The 21,199-nt window shown below is 51.1% G+C and overlaps 10 protein-coding genes across 10 annotated transcripts; 1 reads left to right on the top strand and 9 right to left on the bottom strand.

Annotated features, from left to right (window-relative positions):
* Nucleotides 1-465: 465 nt before the first annotated feature.
* Nucleotides 466-1,389, bottom strand: AA0111_g7224 (hypothetical protein; the record flags this gene model as incomplete). Its single annotated transcript, XM_028653535.1, has 2 exons — nt 466-1,197; nt 1,339-1,389. 2 exons carry the CDS (start codon nt 1,387-1,389, stop codon nt 466-468), a joined length of 783 nt encoding a protein of 260 aa, XP_028505041.1.
* A 606-nt stretch (nt 1,390-1,995) lies between these two features.
* AA0111_g7223 (hypothetical protein) lies at nt 1,996-2,883 on the bottom strand (the record flags this gene model as incomplete). Its single annotated transcript, XM_028653534.1, has 2 exons — nt 1,996-2,007; nt 2,104-2,883. 2 exons carry the CDS (start codon nt 2,881-2,883, stop codon nt 1,996-1,998), a joined length of 792 nt encoding a protein of 263 aa, XP_028505042.1.
* A 325-nt stretch (nt 2,884-3,208) lies between these two features.
* On the bottom strand, nt 3,209-4,476 carry AA0111_g7222 (hypothetical protein; the record flags this gene model as incomplete). Its single annotated transcript, XM_028653533.1, has 2 exons — nt 3,209-4,212; nt 4,263-4,476. The coding sequence occupies 2 exons, from the start codon at nt 4,474-4,476 to the stop codon at nt 3,209-3,211; spliced, it is 1,218 nt and encodes a 405-aa protein (XP_028505043.1).
* A 357-nt stretch (nt 4,477-4,833) lies between these two features.
* Nucleotides 4,834-6,321, top strand: AA0111_g7221 (hypothetical protein; the record flags this gene model as incomplete). The annotated part of the gene is made up of 1 exon (XM_028653532.1): nt 4,834-6,321. The coding sequence occupies one exon, from the start codon at nt 4,834-4,836 to the stop codon at nt 6,319-6,321; it is 1,488 nt and encodes a 495-aa protein (XP_028505044.1).
* Nucleotides 6,322-6,451: 130 nt separating this feature from the next.
* AA0111_g7220 (hypothetical protein) lies at nt 6,452-7,488 on the bottom strand (the record flags this gene model as incomplete). Its single annotated transcript, XM_028653531.1, has 2 exons — nt 6,452-7,419; nt 7,470-7,488. 2 exons carry the CDS (start codon nt 7,486-7,488, stop codon nt 6,452-6,454), a joined length of 987 nt encoding a protein of 328 aa, XP_028505197.1.
* Nucleotides 7,489-7,813: 325 nt separating this feature from the next.
* On the bottom strand, nt 7,814-9,119 carry AA0111_g7219 (Succinate/fumarate mitochondrial transporter; the record flags this gene model as incomplete). Its single annotated transcript, XM_028653529.1, has 6 exons — nt 7,814-7,979; nt 8,030-8,468; nt 8,564-8,759; nt 8,831-8,880; nt 8,940-8,987; nt 9,053-9,119. 6 exons carry the CDS (start codon nt 9,117-9,119, stop codon nt 7,814-7,816), a joined length of 966 nt encoding a protein of 321 aa, XP_028505248.1.
* Nucleotides 9,120-10,072: 953 nt separating this feature from the next.
* Nucleotides 10,073-12,940, bottom strand: AA0111_g7218 (hypothetical protein; the record flags this gene model as incomplete). Its single annotated transcript, XM_028653528.1, has 5 exons — nt 10,073-11,699; nt 11,750-11,989; nt 12,054-12,727; nt 12,777-12,881; nt 12,932-12,940. The coding sequence occupies 5 exons, from the start codon at nt 12,938-12,940 to the stop codon at nt 10,073-10,075; spliced, it is 2,655 nt and encodes an 884-aa protein (XP_028505247.1).
* A 487-nt stretch (nt 12,941-13,427) lies between these two features.
* On the bottom strand, nt 13,428-14,687 carry AA0111_g7217 (hypothetical protein; the record flags this gene model as incomplete). The annotated part of the gene is made up of 1 exon (XM_028653527.1): nt 13,428-14,687. The coding sequence occupies one exon, from the start codon at nt 14,685-14,687 to the stop codon at nt 13,428-13,430; it is 1,260 nt and encodes a 419-aa protein (XP_028505244.1).
* Nucleotides 14,688-16,085: 1,398 nt separating this feature from the next.
* On the bottom strand, nt 16,086-17,096 carry AA0111_g7216 (hypothetical protein; the record flags this gene model as incomplete). The annotated part of the gene is made up of 1 exon (XM_028653526.1): nt 16,086-17,096. One exon carries the CDS (start codon nt 17,094-17,096, stop codon nt 16,086-16,088), a length of 1,011 nt encoding a protein of 336 aa, XP_028505243.1.
* Nucleotides 17,097-18,903: 1,807 nt separating this feature from the next.
* AA0111_g7215 (putative T-complex protein 1 subunit theta) lies at nt 18,904-20,682 on the bottom strand (the record flags this gene model as incomplete). Its single annotated transcript, XM_028653525.1, has 3 exons — nt 18,904-20,141; nt 20,194-20,564; nt 20,624-20,682. 3 exons carry the CDS (start codon nt 20,680-20,682, stop codon nt 18,904-18,906), a joined length of 1,668 nt encoding a protein of 555 aa, XP_028505246.1.
* Nucleotides 20,683-21,199: the final 517 nt, after the last annotated feature.

Genomic DNA, 21,199 nt, shown 5'->3' with positions numbered 1-21,199 from the left:
AATCATCCGTGTCAATCTTGAACACGAAAATATGTATGACGTGTCATGGCGCGAGAAAGCCCGTTCGTCTCACCTGGAGGCCTCGAAAAGAATTGGTATCCTCTCGATGAAGATGAGAAGCCAGGGGTTTAGTCAGTCGGAGTTAGATGAGCTAGACGGGTTGCGCAGGGGCTTGGGATACTTAGTTGTTGCAAAGGATGATTTAGAGGAAGTTGTAAGGTATGTGAGGGAAACGGAGGAGGAAAGAAAAGGGGTGGAGGAGTATATTTAGATTGAGTTTGTGCCGACTAGCGATAGCGATGGCCAGGATGAGAGACACAGGGGAAAGCGGTATGTAGAACTGGAAGTGAATGATGACATGATCATAGGGCCGAGTGGCTCGCGGTCGTGCCTCGAACACTGTGCGGATTGTTTTTTTTGATTGTATCTTGTCTCTTTTCTTATCGTTTTGAATATTCGGACTTCTCACAAGGCACCCAATTCCTTGAGTTTGCTGATCATACCGTCTACATCTTCAACCTTGACACCGCCCTTCCGTGGCGATGGCTCGGTAACCTTGACCGTCTTCAACCTGATCTCAGTGTCCAGCCCGTAGTCGCTCAGACTCTTCTTGTCCAGCTTCTTCTTCTTCGCCTTCATAATGTTGGGTAAACTGGCATACCGGGGTTCGTTGAGGCGCAGATCCGTAGTGATGACCATGGGCAGCTTGGCCTTGATAGTTTGAACACCACCATCGACTTCTTGTACTACCTCGACAGTTTGGTCGTTGATTGTGACTTTGGACGCTTGGGTTGCTTGGGGCCAGTTCAGCAGGCCTGCGAGCATTTGTCCTGTTTGGCCAGCATCGTCGTCAATGGCTTGTTTCCCTAGGATGACCAAATTGCTCTTTTGCTCATCTACTACTTTTCGCAGAAGCTTCGCGACACCAAGGGGTTCCAGGGCGTCCTTTTCTTCTACAACTACGTGTATGCCTCGGTCTGCGCCCATGGCCATGGCTGTGCGGAGAATATCTTGAGACTTGGGAACTCCCGCAGAGAAAGCGACAATCTCTTCTACGTTGGGGGCGTTTGCATGGTGGGCCTTCTTTTCGCGCATGCGGACTGCTTCTTCGATGGAGAGTTCGTCGAAGGGGTTCATTGAATGTTTTACGTTTGCGGTTTCTACGGCGGTTTGGGTGCGGTTTACGCGAGGCTTGACCTTTTCATGGTGTCAGCATACTAGCCGGCATGGGGGCTTGTGTGCTCATCGTTTTGAGCATCTCGTCTTCGAACACCATCTTTCAGACACCCAAGCTGAACAATCGAGCGTCATGTCTAAAAGTTGGATCAGTGAACATACCGCATAGTCAATGACCCGCTTAACGGGTACTAATATCCTCAATCCTGACATGGTGTTTGTTTTGCCTCTTTAACACCTGGCAGCGCAATGTTCTGGGGTATCACAGGTGATGATGTAGAAGAACCAGGGTGGGGGATAGCATCGGAGCTCGTCCTTGAGTTCGCGATACTTAGCCGAGGCTTTTTCCGATGTCCGCGTCGGCCTTGGCGGGGGTCGTCGTCATATGGTGGCGCACGCGAAATACATCTAGAATACATGGAGGATGACCAGAGTGTCGTTCATACAACTAGCTACTTCGTGCTTCACATTCTCATCATGATGCTTGCAGATTATTCTCGCACGTTGTTGGTAATATCCTCTGACGGCCCCCTCAATTGTATCAACGAGCAGCGATTCACGAGTCACGAACATTCGAAGACACCACTCTCAACAAGTTGCCCACTGCGAACCTGGCACCAGCTGTGCGGACAAAAGCGCCCTTCTTCGGAGTTATTACCAACGAGAAAACATCGAGTATATGTTCAAGAACCAGTTACCCCCTCGGCAAACTGCTTACAACTCGCACAAAATCCAAAAGTTCTAGCGGCGTTGTACTCCCAACACTGTTGCGCGTATTCTGGCGTTGTAGTCCCGCAGCCATCACCTAGAAGTACACAATCATATCCATTGCTAAATGCATCAGTCAGCGTACCTCCCACACACTGAAGATGTGAAGATACGCAGTCAGTGTATGCCTCATATGCGTTCCGTACAGGCACAACTTACCTGATCCGTGTTGACACCAGTAAAGAATAACGTTCTAATGCCCTCTTTATCCAAAAACTCTTTGAGAGGCGTCGTTGAACCCCACATTCCACTCATTCTGTTCTTATGTATCCAGACATCAGGTTTACTTTCTAACTTGCTGCCTTCATCGAACATGGCATCGAGTGGAGGTTGAAGTGCAGCGTTCCAGGAATCGCGCATGAGTAGTTTACCTCCCTCTACAGTTTTCCCATCCGGAAACTTGAGAGTCCCGCAGTCTGCCCCAATTCCACGGTAGAAGGACTGATTTTCCTTGCCATGACGATCCACGCTGATACTCTCTTCGTGATGGCCGAAAGCGTCGTCAGCTTTGAAGTCGACGTCTGCGGGGATGGAAAAGAAGCCAAAAGCGCGCTTCACTGCTGGTGGCATATTTCCAACTTCCTCTTCCGTAAGCCCCCAGTTCACCCATATTACTCTGATGCTGGCTTTCCGCGCCGCTGGTATGGCATGTGCGGCCAACTGTTTACAAGCAGCGTGTCCCGGGCCTTTCTGGTCGCGACCAAAGGCTTCGGAGAGAAAGAAGTTTTGCATATCAATGATGATAAGGGCGGACTTTGACGGATCGATCGTAATGGGTTGAGTTGATGTCTGTATGATATGTGTAGGACCAGTAACTGGCGACGAATATACTGACGGATGGGTGAGATCAAACCCATTTTTGGAAGAGTGTAACCAAAAGTTCGAAGGCGAGCCTATCAAGGCTTTGCGGTGTGGTTCTTTTTGTATTGTAGAAGACATGGTCGCGGCAATTGCCGATATGATAGGTTTGGGCGATCGGTGTTGATTCTAAGCGTTGAAACCTATGCAACGTGACAGTAGGTTCTGAGACTCATATTCAATAGGTACTGGGAAAGCCAGCAATGATATAAGTCTTCAAACAGTCATCAAACGGTGTGGCCACTATCAGAGTGCCGGATAAGGAAGGCCAGTATCTCATCTGCCGAGGCGGGGTAGTTCGGTGTAGATCCGAGATAGTCGTTTTGTAGAGAATATGACCAAGAAGTATTTCTACATGCATATCTATACCCCTAGACATATATTAAGATTGAGCTAGGATACGGCGTTACCGGAATCCAGCAAGTCGCTTCCTCGCGACTTGCAGGAGCTGCGACGACCCTTCTTTCTGAATGGTCGTGCTCGGAGTCTCGATTATCTGATGCAAATATCTCCTGGCTCGTTCGTTGTTACCGATGGAGTCATAGTAATCCGCAAGCTGCAGCATTGAAGGTTTGTGGCCGATGACAGACGCGACTTGTTGCCACTCTCGCGCCAACGCCGCAGTACTGCCTCGTCTCCAGCTTAGCACCCAGTTGAGCGCTTTTCGTATGCTGTCGCTCTTCAAAATAGTAGATTCTGCTGTCGCTACTTCTTGGTAGAAGTCGGTAAGATTTAGTATTGCTTGTTCATGGCCGGATGCTGCTGCTTTGCTGGTATATTGCAACCACTTCTCACTTGTCCTCGGCTCAAACGCTGCAAGCTCATAGTATGACAGTGGATCATCGCCTTCAAGAGCGCCCTTTTGAAAGTAAAATTTGGCTTCTGCTTGTACTTTGGGGTCTTTGTCTGCTTTGAGAAGATAGCCAAGCGCATTCCATGGTGCTATGAGAGGCAGTTTCATTGCATGCGCTGATTGTCCAGGCTGATATCTGAGAGCTGCAGTTGTGATGACTTGTTGATACGCTTTCTTAGCTTCCTGCTTTTGTCCTGCTTGCTCTAGGAAGAGTCCTCGTAGAGTTGAGATTTCCAGAACCAAGCCAGGATCCTTTTCCAGGGACTGTAGGTCGATCGCGTCGAGAGACAGACGATATTGGGCTATTTCTTGCTTTGGAAATAGTCTCGTGATCTCTTGAGCAGAACTATGGCCTGAGCCGCCAAGATAGACGGCGGTCAGGATGTGTGTTATCGCTAGAGGGTCTCCACTTTGCGCACATCCCTGGAGCAGCAGTCCAGCGGTATTCTTGTGTTGACTTGGAGGCAATTGAGCTCTTTTCGCCGCATCGCCAATATCAGGTATCTTGAAAGTGACGATTGCAAGAGACGCTACATCGTTCAGCGGCACGTTGTATTCTGCTTGTGTTAGTAACATCTACGAGTGTACGTATGGGGATAGCACCCACTGTTCACTATGCGCAAGACGTTTTTGCCGTGGGGCATGGTGTTCTTATGCGCAACGAAATCATCATAGATGCTCATGGCAGTACGAGGCTCTATTTTGTGTATTCCTTCATGCTTCGTCAAAGTGTAGAAGCCAAGTCGACCGCGTGCATCGACATCAGCGCGCAACCTCGGAGCGTCAATTCTTTGCTTGGTAGCATAGTTCTGGACTCGCATGCTTGTTGCAAAGTCGCACGAAGATGTTGGATATCTCGTGGCATTGCGACGAATGGCTAGAGCGAGTTGATGCGATTGACACATGATGCAAGGTTCTAACCTCGCAATTGCTCTAGCTGAGCGTAAAGCTATTCGGGAAGCCGCCATGGTGACTCTGTGTCCAGTCGATAGAGTTGTGGGGTGGGAGATTGAGTCCACCACATGGTGGCCGCCGTTAGCCTCGGAGGTCCGCAATGACCGCGAAATCTTGGCACGCCAGAATCTTTTTGCATGTCGCGAACGATCCACAACCCAGCAACGACGAGCACAATCGCGGTTCGTACACAACGCATCCAAGCCCACAGAAACAGAGTCGCAATGGTCACTACACGAGGCGGAACGGAAACGCCAGGCGCGCCGACGCCGACACCAACACCACGCAGCTCGACGAGGAAAGCAGCAGGAAAGCGAGAACTCGAGTCGCTAGAAACACCGACACAAGCAAAGAGGCAGCGGAAGTCTGCGTCTACACCCTCGTCCAAGAAGAGAACTACTAAAAAGGCGTCTGAGGCGGACGCGCCTTCGCAAGAGTCTGCAGACAACACCTCTGACACCGTCGCCATCAACGCGTCTGCAACAGAAGACCCCCAGACACCAAAAAAGGATGACCTTGCACCACTCGGACGTCGATCCAGCCCTCACGTTGTAGTCAGCAGGAAGTCATCGGACGACTCTACGGCCACAGACAGCTTCGGGGAGAGCAAAGACGAGGCCCCAGCAACTTCACAAAACCCGTCTTTCTACACACCCGCACAGCAGCCTGGCTCTGGCTCCGTATATGCGACACCGGCTACAACATTTAAACAGCAGCCTGAAGGATCACCTACACCGAAGGCCAAGACGGCAACTCGTCAGACACCCGCATCGACGTCAGCGAAGAAGGGCAAGGGGCGCCCCAAGAAGGTCGCAGAAACACCATCCAAGTTCCCCGACGAGATCCCAACGTCCTCATACGAAAGTAACGCTGCTCCGATACCCTCACAAGAGCACGTTTTTCCTTCTGCACAACCCAAGAAGGCGCACAAGCGCTTTGGTAATGAGGAGCTTGTAGAAGCGCAAGAGTCGCTCGTCGTGAACGAGCAGAGCGATAAGCGACACGAAGAGCCCACTACCCAAATGAATCAAATGGATGAAGACGAAGCTAGCGACTCGGACGACGAAGCGCCTGAGGTCGTCACAACAGCCGCTGCAAGCTCCAAGGCACAAGCTGTGCAAGCCGAAGCTGATCGCGCACAAAAAGCCCAGCAAGAAAAAGAACGAGCCAAGCGACAAGCGCGCGAAGAACTCATCGCCGCCCAACAAGCTGCAAAGCGCGAGCGTGAGGAGAAGAAGGCAAAGAAACTAGCAAAGAAGACTGCCAGGGAAGCAAAGACCAATGCCGACTCGGACGATGAAGAGTCTGAGCCCATGTCGCGCATGGACATCGATATAACCAATGGTCTACTACCCACGTCCCTCCTCGAAACCATCGACGACCAACGCCCTCCCACACCGCCGCCCGAGCGTCGCGGAAAGACTGAAGAAGAGCTCAGGAAGGAGAAGCTCAACCATCATATCAAGTTCCTCGAGCGTGTTGACAAGCCGGCGAAGGATGTAAAGAAGGGCAAGCTCAGTGTAGCGGTGTTGGCCCAGCAGAACAGGGTGCTACCGCCAAAGGTCAGCAGGAATACAAAGAATGTGCGCGAACACTGGTTAAAGGGTCGTGAAGTGGAGAAGACACGCGGGAAGCCTGGCGTTAGGTTCGGGAAGAAGATGGAGAGGAGGCCGCATGCTAGCCGGGGTTTCTTGAGAAACGGCGATGACTAGACAACAGTGTATTATCAGTTGAGCTTTAGTAGTACGCAAAAGATATCCAGTGTCTTTCGACATGTATGCCTTGGATGACGGACATTTTTTTCGTCTTTCGTTCTCCTACTCTATATCCATGTTATGCTATTTACCGCCTTCCAGGCCTCTTGGGCTTAGCGAAGCCTTTACTCTCCTCCTTCTTTTCCACCTTGAACTCATCCATGATAACCTGCTCAGTGATTTCTTCAGGATCTGTCGCCTCAATCTTCTTCTCCACCTTCAACCCACCTTCGTTCTGCGCCAGACTAACCACGTTACCCCTACTTGCCGCGTACAACATCCTCTCCCTGATCTTCGCTCCACTAGGACACGTCGATATGAAGACGATACTTGTCGCAGAGTCATCGTGGCGGTAGAACGAATACCGTGGCTCCTTTGCATCAATAGCCCGGGCGATGGTAGAAGGCGTTGCGGACGACGAAGAAACTAACTCGAGCGTCTCATTCGAGCCGTTCATGCGCAGCTGCACAAGATTATCGGTCCCACCTTGACCCAGCTTCTTCAGCGCACCGCCAATCTCATCGCTGGCACGAATGGCAATCCTGCCTCCTTGGGCTAGGCCCTGACCGCGTGTCCCTCTACTCTCCAGCGCCTCAGCAGCCTTGATATCTTGCAACGATTGTTCTTCCGCCGTCAGAGGGTTTTCCGATTCCGTATGCGCAATGTGCTTCTCCCATCCTTCCGACGTGAGCTCTGAAGCTTCGGTTGTGAAGACGCTCTCGGCAAAGTGTTCTCCGCCCAACTCACGCACGAGTGTGAGGCGTGTAGACGCGAAGAGCATTTTTTGACGTACAGGCGCAGCATTGGGGACGTAGGTTACGGCCACGAGGGACTTGTCGGGTGAAGCGAGCGAGTCGGCGCGGCGGAGGAGGATGTAGAGGGCGGCATTGGGTTGGATGTGGGATTGGAGGTTCGAGAGGTCGGCGTTGAAAGTGGATGATGACGAGGATATTGTGCCGCTGGGGATAATGGTTTCGTTCTGGATTGTGGCTATGATACCGCGTTGTGATGTCGACGTTACGAGGCTGCCGAGGGCAGACTTGAGCTCTTGGGAAGCTATGAGGCGTTGTTAGCGGGGTTGTGAGGTTTGGACGCGTGATCTTTACCGGAGATACCGGACTGCATCTTTGCAAGTCTCTACTACAATGTCTTATGTGGCTGTTGTAGTAGTTCAAAGTGAGGGTTGCAGTATTGTTGAAAGGTCGGATTTGAATGTTTACACTGACGTTGAACCAGCGGTGATGTTGTACTATAGTGGGGCAAGTGGGCTGGAAGGCTGATGCACCTTGGCAGCCCTGCTTGTATCGTTATGCGTAATTTCACATCTTGTACCTTTGAGTTGTACTTGTTGTGAAACTTTATATGCATTTATAGACTGAACTATGTTATCCAAAAGAGCATGTGGATATCATGAGGCGCTTTCTAATGGACCAAAAGATGCAATCAGCGCTCACTCCTCGTATGCCCCACCAGGAAGCATCTCTCTTCCTTTCTCCAACACACCCTTCAGATACTCGTACACGGTAAATGTAACGGCTTGGCCGGGAGCGACTCGCATGACACGCGGTGTGATTCCCTTGTAGAAACTGCGTACACCTTCCTGTTTCCACATGTCGCTATCGATGGTCAGCCAATTCCTATGAACTTAGATTCATTTGAGACTTACTTTCCGATGTTTACTATTCTCTGGACAGCACTTTGACCCGCTTCCGCCGGTGTCTTCTGTAACCTCGTCTTGATAGTGTCGATCGGCGCATTTGTGAACGGACCAACAGCACCACTGATCAACCCAATCAGACTCGTCTCATAACCTGGCAGGTCCGTAGTGCCGTGGTACTTTTGCAATTGCGCCCTCAGTTCCGAGTATGCAGTGAAGTTTGCCGCTTGGTTCGTTCCCTGACGCAATGCTGTGAGCGAGACACCCCTCCATAATGCGCCAGCACCTTCCTCCTTTATGACAGTGTACATGGCATGGGCGGCGTTTCGGTACTTCGGTATATCGAGCGGATCAGCCATCGAGTGGTGCTGTGCTTGTAAACGGATCTTGACAACCTCCATTGGTGTGACGACAAGGACGGCTTCCGTGATACCAGCAGCGAGACCAGCTGTAGATTGTTAGAATGTAGTCTTGCTTCAGCTGGGTCTCTCCTGGAACAATGCGTCTACGTGCGCCGTGCGCTTTTCAAGATCGTACACGTACCCATGAATGTTGATTTCGACGCGACATTACCGTCCTTGTCTGCCAACAGCTGCTTATACCACTCGTAACTCGTAAACCGTATAGCCATCTTTGGAACAATGCCTGTGAGCACGGCGCCTAATCCCTTATATAGACCTAATGCTGTTTCCCTCTTTACGATCTCGGCTCCGGTCGTGATAAAACCACGCTTCTTCGCCTATGACATAATTAGGTCAGTGACATTCTGAATAGCGCATGTTAATGGCGAAGGTATGAGTCTGAACGTACTCCTGGTGCACGAGCTCGTCTTGACAGTTGCATTCGGACTTTGATTGTGTCTAATCCCAAATTAGTCTCAGGGCACCTGCGATGCTGGCACAAAGGATTAGAAACGTACCTAGCGGATGGCACGCGAGTGCCTCCATCATTCCAGCACCACCACCGGCTTCGTACTAAGGTCAGCATTCTATTGCGGACACATGCCCTCCAGATCCATTTCCAGAAGCTTACCGATCAAGTTTGTGGCCGCCGACGCGGGCTTCTTGCCGCCAGGCCCTTGCACCGACTTTGCAGACATGCTGTGTAGTGTTGTAGCTCAAGAGATCAGGAAGATCGGAGTTGCGCGAAATGGAGATCAAGAGGACCGAGAACTTGAGCACGTGGGGTTACACGAAGTTATGACGCTGAAGGAGCAATCCTGAGCTTTACCCTAGTTTTGAAATGGGAGCTACAGCGCGTGGTCAAAACCTCGGCTTCTCGATATGACGACAGAGGAAGAGCGCTATTCAAAAGCAACAACCGTGTAATGGGTATCAAGAAGAAGACTTGAAAGGAAGTTAGGAAAGCAAAGCAAAAGATGAGCGCAAGGAAATTCATCAGTCATATTCAAACCATCGCTGATCAGAAGCCTGTCTACCCGCGGGTGTGAGGACAAACACTCATTTGCTCCGCCAGCCTCGGCCCTTGCGTGAGCCCAGACCGCGTGTCATTAGTGTGAACTGGCACGCGTCTGTCTGGCACCTGGCGAATATCGGGGTACCTTGGCATACCCCGGATTTTGCCTTAGGTGGACGAGCGGAAGTTACGATGCGCTGATGTCGTTCGGCCGGCGATCGGCTGGTGGAATTACGTTACCGAGCCACAGTTGCCCAGTTGTCCAAGCGTTTGGCCGTTCATCATGACCTGCTTGGGACAATAGCACATGAAATACTGCATTTGTGTCAAAAGTTCGGGTCTCGTGTGATTCCGGGTTCACGCTTTCACAAGCTCGCGTAAGTAGGCATCTGTTTGTGGATGAGGGGTGGAATGATCGACATGTGAAAGTGTGGAAGATGACGTTGGAGGGGCTGTCGGAAACTCTCCGCTGCAGGTCCCTTCCGAGAGCGGCCGACCTGCACGTGCGCGAAGATGCCTCGGAACGTGCCTAGGTAACGAATCACTCTTCTATCCTGTGTTATCCGGGATGCGTTGAAAGACAGATGAAATGGGTATATTCGTACTACATCCACACCCCCTGGTCGTAACCTACAATCAGATAAATCTGACCTCGTTAAACAAACTCGACCTAACCTGCATCAATGCGACAAGCTCCAGTACAAAGTTCTGCAGTATGACTACGTTCGTAATGATGTGTAGTAAACTCGCTTCTCGAATATCATCTTCTTCAGTACTCTCAGCACCAGCTACCGCATCGTCGGAGGGCTCCTTGGGTGGCGGCTGAAACTTCGATAACATGACTTCGACCTCCTTTGATCCAGCCGGTCGGCGGAAGCGAATACGCCTTTTGCCGAACTGACTCATCCTGATCTGTGATATGCTAGCGTCGACATCTGACATCAACGAAGGCTGTTGAACCGCGTATGTTGATGACATGGGGGACGAGGCACGGGCAGGTGAACCGACAAGTGTCTGGCCTCCATATCTTGATGGTGCGGGCGATGCGCCTGGGGTATTTCTGGCTTCGGACAGCGTTTCTTTCCTACCTCTGGGAGACTGCGCCCTTAGAGGTGTCGTCGGCTGATTGCGTACATGTTGTGGTATCTGCGGTGTCCACGAACCAGCTGGGATATCCGAGGGACCTCGCGCGGGCTTCGACTGCGGTGTTGACATTTTCGATTCTTCCACGACATCTTGGTGAAAGCGGAAAGCGTTCTTCCGACTGGCAACGTGCTCATCCCAATCCTTGATGTCACTACGCAGGGCATCAACTTGCGCCTGGAGTTGTCTCAGGCACGCGAATAGCTGAGGGGTAGCAGAAGATTCCCATACCGGGAACCTTTCAGCCATGAACATGGCTCGCAGATTATCATTCGTGAACGACTCGACTTCAGGATCGTCGCTTTCAAAATGGTAGTCGGCGGGATCCACGGATAACCATCCTTCTAGACGTAACTGTGAGCAGGTGCCAAGCGTGATGATTGCCTCAGTGAGTGCTAGATTTGTCTCGACGTCGTTCGTCAAGAATCTTAGTAATAGTTCCATGAGAGACTGGAAGAGCGGATCTTCCGGAAGCAGTTGGTGCGGATCAACCTCTCTTGTTGCGGCTTCAGTTGAGTCAAAGTACCCTGGAGTCTTCGAAGACGTCGCGGGTAAGGCGATGGTCTTCAACGAGCAAGGGTGCGTCTCAAGTAGGCTCAGAGTATCTTTCAGGTAGCTCTCATACGCCTCATCGACACCGTCCATGCCAGCGAGGTCAATAGCGAGGTTCAAATACAACTCAAGCTCCTTGTTCAGGGATCCGACGGTTCTGTTATGCTCTTTATGATGCAAGTTCATTACCTTGACCAGAGATCCGAGAGCGTATCCATGGCTTTTGCTCAATATAACATTGGTCAGCTTCAATGCTGCAATGACTGTCTGTGAATTGCGCGACGCTGTGCTTCCTAACACGAGATCGACGAGGTTGAACAAGGATGGGTTCAGCTTATCGTCGTCCTTGTCGGAGGCGGTAAGGAGCATAAGCGACTGGCGCCGTTTGACAGCCGCAGGTGACCGTGGTGTCTTTGAGGATGCGTAGTCCTGGAGGGCAAGTAGATACTGGAGCATCATATGGACAAGCTCTGGATGATCCAGCGCATCTAGAATATGACGAAGATATGTGAGTACTGCCACAGACGAGCCGCCATCGGCGTCAGACGACTCAAGTAGCGAAGGATATCTGGACGGGGTCAGCTATGTACGTACTGAGGTTATGCTAGCCAGACGCACAGAAGCTGCTGGAGGAATAAAGCCTGGAAGTGATCGATCAACGTAACCCTTACGTCCAGGGATCTGCAGTGCTCAAGCACATCTTGCCAGAAAGCAAGGTATGACAGGAACGTCAGAAGATGACTCTGGAAATCGGGAGTAAAGAAGTTCTCTGCTTGCGGATTGGACTGCATCTCGGTGTAGTCGGAGAGCAGCAGGACAGGGGGCAGGTTATGCGCAGGGTGGAGTATTGACAGTTTTCTAGTCAATGTTAGCTCTGTGGTCATGTATATGGATGGTGTCATGCCTGCTCATCTGACTATACAGCGCTCCCAATCCAGTCGCCATGAGCGTAGGCAGATCACTGTTAACAATCCATTGTTCCAGATCCATTGACCTAGATGCAGACTCGAATATGTAGAGCAACCCGGTGCGTGCAAAGTCTCCGATACGGCCTTCGTGGTGGACATGATCGATGAGCTGATAACACAACGGAAAGTCCTCTTTCTGCGTGACGCCGGCGAAGTCGGTCTTTTGGTTCAGCAGCCGCCCCTCGCTATCTGCAGATGTAGTGGTGAACCAGACATGCAGAATCTCGGGCTGCAACCTGATCTTGGCCGCGATGCCAAACAGCAGCTCTACGATGTCGGCTTCGATATCTTCTCCTATGCCCATGCTTCCTGACCCAATTGTGCGGTCGATGAAGTTCATCAGCGACACGGCAAAGACGTCGTTTTCGAGAAAATCCTCCTCTTCGCTGTCGATGAGCGCATTGTAGAAGGCCACGGCGTCCCTAACTGTGCCCTCATCGTGTGCCGTCGCAGCTATCTTGGAGATTGCCGTGTATATCTGCTGGGCGGCCGAGAACTGGAGGCACATGTGCGGCGCCGGGGAACGGGACTCGTCGCTGAGTATCGCTGTGAGGGCCTGGAAGCCGCGCCGGATGTTGCCCAGGGCTTCGCGGTCGTTGGCGAGGTTGGTCGACTTTTGCCATGTTTGCTGCAGCGTGTCAGATGCCAGGCAACTCTTGGTAGCGATGCAGCCATACCAGTATCTGATTGTATCGCTGCCGGAAGCGTGCCAGCCGCTGTTGGGGGTTGTTGGGGGCGGCCTGCTTCTTCTTCTGGGACGAGCCGCCGAGTAACCTCACCCACTGGCTGCAGTCAGTCCTGATATCGCGCCTAGAGCCGTGCAGAGACGTACGAAATCCATTTGATCTCTCACTCACCCCGCATTTGGGCCGTGTACGTGGGGGATGCAAGGGTGGAAAGGAGTGATGTCGACGCGGAGCGCGCCGTCGTGGAGCGAGCTCGAAACCAATCGCGTTGCATCCTTCTCCGCAGCCCAGAGACCATCACCCTCTTTGCGCCAACCCTGCTCCACGTCAACGTGATTTGGAGCAATGTGCTAAACTCGAATCCACCAGGGAGTTTCTGTCTTTTGCAGAAACTACCAAAATGCACGTTGCACACGCCACTGTGTGTGTGTGTGTGTGTGTGCAAAAAGCTAGTACTGTCATATCGTTGGTAATAGCGGATCAAGGTCACAACGTGGACATATCAGAAAGGCGCCATCGTAGCAAGTCTTAATTATATTACTAGTATCCTGTAGACGAAGAGATCAAACAGACGAGAAGCATCGCAGGCTATGTGACATAAGAAGAAGATTCCAACAACAACAACAACAAAAACACTGCTCATCAGATAGCAGCCTCTTCCTTCGTCCACTTGACCTCCTTCTTGACATTCTCACCATGCAGCGTCGGCAGGCCACTCATTCCTAACATAAAATCTCTGCCCTTGAGCATCCACACAAAGAATGACGGTACCTTCCATCCCATGATAGCGCCAACACCGCCTCCACTTCCGATTGGAACAATCATGGACTCTTTTGTATCAGGCGTGTACAATCTGTCCTGGCCCTTCGGCTTCTCTTCAGGGAGCAGAGAGTTGAAGGAGAGCAGGTCGCGCTTGAGGTTGGTGGCCAGAATCGGCAGAGCCATGTTGATGTCCCAGAAGTTGTTGCGCGAGTACGATGCAATATCGCCGAAACCATAGACGCGAGGGCCTGCGATGTCGACGCGAAGGGTGGAGTTGTTAGTAACCAAGTAACCTTTTTCGTTGAGGAGTTGTTCTGGGAGCCAAGTAGAGTTTGGTTGAACACCATATGCGGGAACGTAGAGATCTGCTTCAAGCTTATCACCGTTCTTCAGAGTGAGCGATGTGTGGCCGTCTTCCGTCTGTGTTGAATCGGTGACTCGCGTGTTATACACGACCTTTACACCAAGCGCGTTGAGCTTTCGCTCTGCTGTTTTGGCGATTGCAGGGCGAAGACCTGGAAGAAGCTGCTTGTCCGACGTGATCAAGGTAACGTTGACGTTTGGCTGCACCTTGCTGAACCATCCTGGCTTGCCGTTACGATGCTCGGCAACTTCGCCTGCGAACTCAACCCCTGTTGGACCACCACCGACGATCACAATCTTCTTCGCTGCCTTGATCTGATCGTTCGTCGAACTGATCGCGTTCAGGGTGCTTCGAGCATCGGCACTCATAGAGAAGGCTTGGAAGTATGTCTTACTTCCTGTAGCAACAATGAGGGCATGGTAGCTCAACGATTCATCATCGAGTCCCTTGTTACTGCGAAACAGCACACGCCGCGCTGATGGCTCGAGACCAGTGGCGGAGGCTTCGATGAATGTAAAGTCGTCCTTGGAGTATTGCTTGAAGCCCTCGTGTAGGTCAAACAAGACCCTGTCCGTCGACATGCGCTCAGTGGAAGTTGCCACACGTGGTGAGGCAACCCTGAAGTACCATTGCGAAGATGGCGAGATGTTGTAGACATGGTACTTGGCATCATTTCTGGCCTTCAAAGCAGGCAGAATATGCTTGAGGATGTAATGCGTTGCCTGGAGGCCAGCGCCTGACGCGCCAATAACGACGATATTGCGTTGTTCTGACATTGCTGGTCCGATTGTGTATGGTATTGGGAAGAGTGAAATGATGCGGTGCTAGACGTCGACTTTAGATACGTCTACTGGTAACCAAGAAAGGAATATTTGGATATCATGTGTTTGATGAGCTAAATGACGAGGCCGCCTTGGTCTACATATACTCGCCATTTCCACCGTATGGACACCGAGCGCCTGCGATCATACAGACGACGGACCAAATCTCTACGTAGCCCTGTACTGAAACATTGAGATTCAACCACATTAGTGTAGAAACTTCCAAAGATGCTTTCGTTGTATCGTCCGTAGCGGCGTCGCGACAGCAAGAAAGCGAGGTTTGTAATGCTAGGAAGGACCGACCCCCGGCCGGATATCTGAAGATCCGCGGTACCGCAAAGTTCGTAAGCAAGGTGCCAAGGTACCGAGGGTTCTCATTGGCCAAAGTCGTTAGGGACGCTACATTTCCGCTGTTCGGCGATACAGAAATGAGACCGAAATTGTAATTCACCCAGCTCTTATCATCTCATGCCTTCATTGTTGTATGGCGTTACCGGGACAAGGTCAGATTTTTCCAAAAGTGCAACACCACGTTCGACATAGCGCCACACAGTTTCTCACGTAAAAAACTCTAGACAGGACTCCTGATTCGGTCATTCCTGGTCCATTGAAGGAAATTCTCGAGTGGCAGCAAGAGTACGCAGGTGACGATCGGGTTCGCCAAGTTTCGCAGCCACGGCTCGACAAAATCACGGAGGCATAGGTATTCAAGGCAAGATCGAGGCATATCCGATTTGGACGGCTGGCTCCCGTGTTGATTCTTACGGTCGCCAGGTTCGGTATATCTGCTGCTAATGTGGGTGATGTGCTCCAGCAAACGTGACGTGCAGAAGTGCAATCGACAACCACAATAACGATGCGATGGTTCGAAAACGGGCTCAATATTGAGTGAGTTGTAGTAGCATGATGATGGGCGAAACAAGGCAGGAATGATGGCTTAAGTCATAACATTGAAGTTGGTATCCGAGTGGCTAGAAACAAGGAATTAGTCCGCGCTAGTGACACAAGCCGCCGCTGTGGCACGTCCTGCGAGCAGAGAAGTAACGCTTAACAGCTACTCAACATGTATGATTCCAACGTTATTTCCAGAACCTGCCGAGCAGCTTGTCATTGGGCTGTCTGTCACTAAGACTCAGTAAACAGCACGCACATCACTGATCATGAGCACGTGGAAGAATGCCGCTTTCGCCTTCGTCGTTTGCAACATTCATCACCTCTTGTAGCCCTAGCGAAGAATAGAAGAGCCGATACGAAGACTGCATGCGTCTGCCCGGCCCAAATTTACGGCGAACATGTTGCCAGTAAATAAGCTTTTCCAACACCCATGAACGTCATGTCCAACACCAGCAGCCTTCATGCGCCAGTAAAGACCTCCTGATCTTGATAACTCCCTACTTCCTCGCCAAGCATGCTCGTCTGAACCCAGTCTTCGGTGCCGAACCCTTCGTTGAGACCGTTGAGGTACTCGTTTGTAATTGATGGCCATACTTGGCTTTGCCCTTCAAGGCTGGGACAGGTCGCTGGCGGCATCTCCAAACTCTCTTTGGATAGATTGTGAGCCATCGACGCAATAGTAGAACCATAGTACACAAAATTGTCGTTGGTTTGGTGACTGGATATAGCATATAGGTCATTGTTCAAATCATGTAGAGCGTTTCTTTGGCTTGCGAATGGCGCGCTGACTGTAACGGTATCCGAACCGGACTGAGGTATATGTTCGTGCGATAGATCAAAGTATGAGTCATTTTCTGACGGCGTGAAGCTAGCTTCAGGAATAGTCTGCGAAGGCTGAAATCCATTGTCTCGTGCCCTGTCGTCCACTGGAGTCATTCCTGCGATACAGCCCCACTGGTACGGCCACGAGGGCGCTGCTGGTTGTGAGTGCGCATGAGGCTCCCTAATAACTTTCTGAGCAAATTTGGGACTTTGCTCACTGTACGCCTCATCGACGGTTATCCGAGAAGGGCCTTCGTAGGGCTCGGGTGGTGGCGTTATAGGCTCGTCCACCTTTGTGACCCTCAAATCTTCCAACTCGGATCCTACCGCTGAGTCGACCGATGCTGACCTTTCAGATCGATTCTCTTTAAGGTCTCGCGCGATTTTGATGATGAGCTCTTCAAGACTGTAGTCATTCCTTATCGAGGCCACCCTTTTGGCAACTCTGTGCAGAAAGGCATCAGAATCTTCTTGTTCGTTGGCGTAAGGAGATGGTATCGAGGCCACGTGAGGAAAAAGACGCGTATAGACCAATCTCCACTTAGCCCCTAGAGTGTCCATACTACTATATTCCTTCTTCTTGAAATTGAGGTCGGCATCGTGAACCCCCTGTGATGAGCCATGAATTTGTTTGAAATGATCCTTCATCTTGGCAAGCTCATTGAATCCCTTCCCTTTACACGAAGACATCCGATAGGTTTTCGGATCATACTTGTGAAAGGGAAAAACAACACGACTCTCATCTCCGGAACCACCGCCAACGTATTTCGACTGTACACGCTTTGCTTTTCTAGGCGCGTTGAGGTGATGGACAATAATATCCAACGGACACGTTGACTTGAGCGTCTGATTATGCATGGAAGTTTCCCCGCGCTTCTGGAAACCACTACCGCCGTGAGAAGGGTTGACTGAACGCGTCGCCCTCACTCGAGTCTTGGGATAGCTGATTGAATGGCTATGGCCGAGGCCGCGGTCCGCACCAGACCGGGGGATAGGGCTTTGCATTTTGATTTCTGTGGCAGCGTGAGAGAAGTTTTCTGTACATAGTCAGCTTTGAGAGCAAAGAAGTAGTTATAGACCACACACCGGGCAATCTGTATCAGTCAGTCGACTCTCTTCAAACGTTTGTGGGCCGTACGAGAATGCAGACGTCTTTTGTGCTCGAGTTGGTTATGCTTCGCTGCCGGTCAAAGAGTGAGACACTACCACCTCTTGCGTACGTATATCGTATGTGTCATACGTATACAACATTTGCAACGTTGATAACGTTGTTAACGATATTCTTATTACAGTCGGCACGATAATCAGTATCGTCGAGTTCACTGAGTGATCTTTGAAAAATCAATTGGTACCATTGGTAGAACAATCAATGTTGGCAGGAAACGCGACTAGTTTCCGTCTTCTCGTGTTTCGATCAACCCATTGCATATACGGATCGATGGCAAAGAAGTCGAAATGACCCTGCCATGGCGACATCTGCAAGTCTCCGACCGATCGACAGACATGTGTTTCTCGTCTCGCCCCTTCATAAGGGCTTGAACGATATCCTGTCGAAGTCTATTGTATCGTTGCATGCACGAAGACTGAACCAAGATCAGTGCCTGAGGAAATGATGGAAATGGGATAGATAAATGGAGCATAACAAATATACGGCTTTTTATACTTGACCAGATGCCAAGCCAGGATACGCGTTCCCCGAAAATGCTCAGATAAGCATGAGGGGAAGCGATCTGTCGTATTTCCTACAGTCCAACTGTAACACAATTGCGGATCTTGTCCTACTCGAGCCAAGTGCAAAGACGGACCGCATGATCTGTGGAAGCAGTGGGGGCCCGATGCATCTCGGGTAGCAACATCAATCGTACGTACCAACCAGGCCCTGGAACGGGGTGGAATAAGGATTAAGATGGCTGTAGTGCTAGGCAAATATCGATGACTTGTGCATGTTCTTGGCTGAACAATGGCGTTAAAAAACTAATTTGCAGTGCACAGAGCCGCTCTCGCAAGGAAGAGTGATCAAATCACTTTGTAAACTGCAAGTCCCTATCCAACCCTTGCTCGAGATAAGACCGCTGCTGATTTCCGCGCAAGGCCCGTTTGTGAGTTCAGACCTAAGCCGACAACAAAAAAGAAACGTTATGTCTTTAGCCAATAGTAACTGATGGGCGAACGGTCTAATACTAGATTGAGTCGACAAGACAAAGATAGCCCAGAGCCCAAACACGTAAGAATCCTCAACGCTGGAGAGATGACCACAGCCGCTACAATATTGGTTATAACAATGTTGAATATATTCGGCCAGAAGAAACCTTGAAGCTGACAACCAAAGTTCATGATATTTGCGACACACAAGAAGCTGAACATGAGAAGGTATATTGAAGGTGTCATTCGTCTGATGCTTCAACAGCGTCTAGTCGATGTCATTATACACTATCCCTCATACCATCAGTGGAATCTAATCATCCTGGTCCCAGTTGCCAGGCTGCGCCTTTCCAGGCATCTTGGGTCCACCAGCTTGCCTTGCGACAATGATCTGGTCGACGCTTAGAACCGTCCTCGCGGCCTCGGTTGCGAGTTTGATGGCCCACATCTTGCTGACCCAAAGATCCAAAATGCCCTCTTCCTTGGCATCGAGAGTACCAGTATTGTCGTCGTTCTCGATGTCGACACCGACTGTCCACTCGTCGTCTTTTCTGCCCTTCTGTGCAGCGTGTGCGACATAAAGCTTAGCGAGAACTTCAGTTGCGTCCAGACCGGCTGACTCGGCGAGCGTTCGTGGGATGACCTCGAAAGCTTCGGCGTACTTGCGGATAGAGTATTGTGCCAAACCTGACGTCTTGTCTGCAATGGCCTTGATCTTTTCGACCAGCTGCATCTCTGTTGCTCCCGCACCTGGTACCAGCCGGGGGTCGCGAGTGATGGCCTTGACCACATTTACACCGTCGTCGATTGCCCGCTCTACGTCGTCGAGGTGGTTTTGAGTAGCACCACGGAGGACCAAGGTCGCGGTCCGTGTCTGTTCGTTTTCCTGTCTGAATACTGTGACGCGGTCACCGCCAATCTCCATGGTCTCAACGACGTCAATGGTACCCATCTCATCTGGCATAGGTGCACCAAGACGAGCAAGTGGAGTAGCACCGACAACCCTGCATAACCGTCGAAGCTCGAACTTGGAAAGAACCTTGATGACAAGAATGTTGTAGCGGTTGAGGTAGTGGAGGGCCAGCTCTCCGACGGTCGAGCCAGCGACAACAACCCTCATTCCCGAGTCGTGGAGCTCCTTGATGATCTGCTCCACTTGCTGCTCCTCGCCCTTTGTGAAATCCATCATCTCTTTTGCGTTGTGCAGCAGTACCGTGCCCTTGGTCTCGGTCTGTGAAATGTCCACTGGACATGAGAAGACACCGACCTTGGCCTTTGTCGCCTTTGTGACAATACCGTCTGGCTGCCTTGCAAAGACCATGCCCTTGACGACCTTGCTCTGCTCTAGGGCGCCACCCATAATCTTGACCACGCGGACATTGTCGACATTGAAGTTGACAGGGTTCTTGGGGAGGACGGCGAGGACGGCTTCGGCGACCAGGTCAGCGAGAAAGTCTTCGCTGCCGGACTGCTTGGCTGCGACTACAGTGCGGATGGCTTTGCTGAGTTCCTGCTGCGAGCGGATGTCTTCGACCTTGTCACATACCAGCTCTGTTTTGGATTAGCCTCTGTTCGGTCTCGGGCACATATACGTGTAGCATACCCTCCAGTGTCTGCAGAGCCGCAAGTTGTGCCTTCTCGTAACCCAAGACAATGTCGCTTGTCTTCAGGCCCATCCGTATTAACTCCTCGGCCTTCTTCAGTAGCTCACCGGCCAGAACAATGACCAGGTTTGTCGCATCGCCCATCTCAGCCTCTTGTTGCTGGCTGGCCATTACAAGAAGCTTCGCCGCAGGGTGTACAACCTCGAGTTCTCGCAATATGGTCGCGGCGTCTGAGGTCAGGATCATCTTTTGAAGGTGGTTTATGACGATCTTGTTGCGGCCGTAGGGTCCGAGAGAAGTCTGAACGGTCTGGGCAATAGTCCGGCAGGCATCGATGTTGCGAATAACAGCGCCATCCTCAGCGTCGTAGCTGTTGCGGGGTGGTTAGTCGAGTGTTTATTGTGATTGCGGGGTTGTAGAGGGCCGTACTTCTGGTAGCCTTGCTTGAACAAGCCGGCATTAGGGGCGTTGGGTATTGAGAGAGACATGTTGGCGGTGTGTGAGGGGTATCTTGGTTGTGGTGGTGTACCTGAGTCTAAGCTCTGCGCGGCGAGAACGCGTCCAGTCCCAAATTTCGATGCCAAGACTTGGACATCGGGGGAAGGAAATACCGACCATTCACGAGCAGTAGTCTCAAGAGCAGATCATCAGATGCTGTATATCATAGAGACATGTGTAGCTTGGCTAAAGCACCCGATATCACAGCCGTGCGTCATCTCAAAGCATGAGCTTGGCCGTAGGGCGCAAGGTTGCGAGTCACTAAATTGAATCCAGGCTTCACGCAATAGGCACCTCACTTGTGAGTTTCGCAGACGCGCATGGTTAAGCATCAGCGCATCGACTATTCGCTGAACTGTCCTTCAGACGTTGTTCTGTCGTATGCATCATCGAGCCCGTGGGCATATAAGAAACTCGTCGAGTGTGCAATAATGTGAGCAAAATCTATCTAGCCGTACACCTTAGGACTTGTGAAGGTACCGCTAGCGAAAAAGACTGCTCAACTTC

This window comes from Alternaria arborescens (genome assembly GCF_004154835.1).
Source record: "Alternaria arborescens strain FERA 675 chromosome Unknown contig_16, whole genome shotgun sequence".
NCBI classification, from domain to species: Eukaryota; Fungi; Ascomycota; class Dothideomycetes; order Pleosporales; family Pleosporaceae; genus Alternaria; species Alternaria arborescens.
The sequence above is the reverse complement of the archived record's forward strand: the minus strand, read 5'-3'. Positions and strand labels throughout refer to the sequence as shown.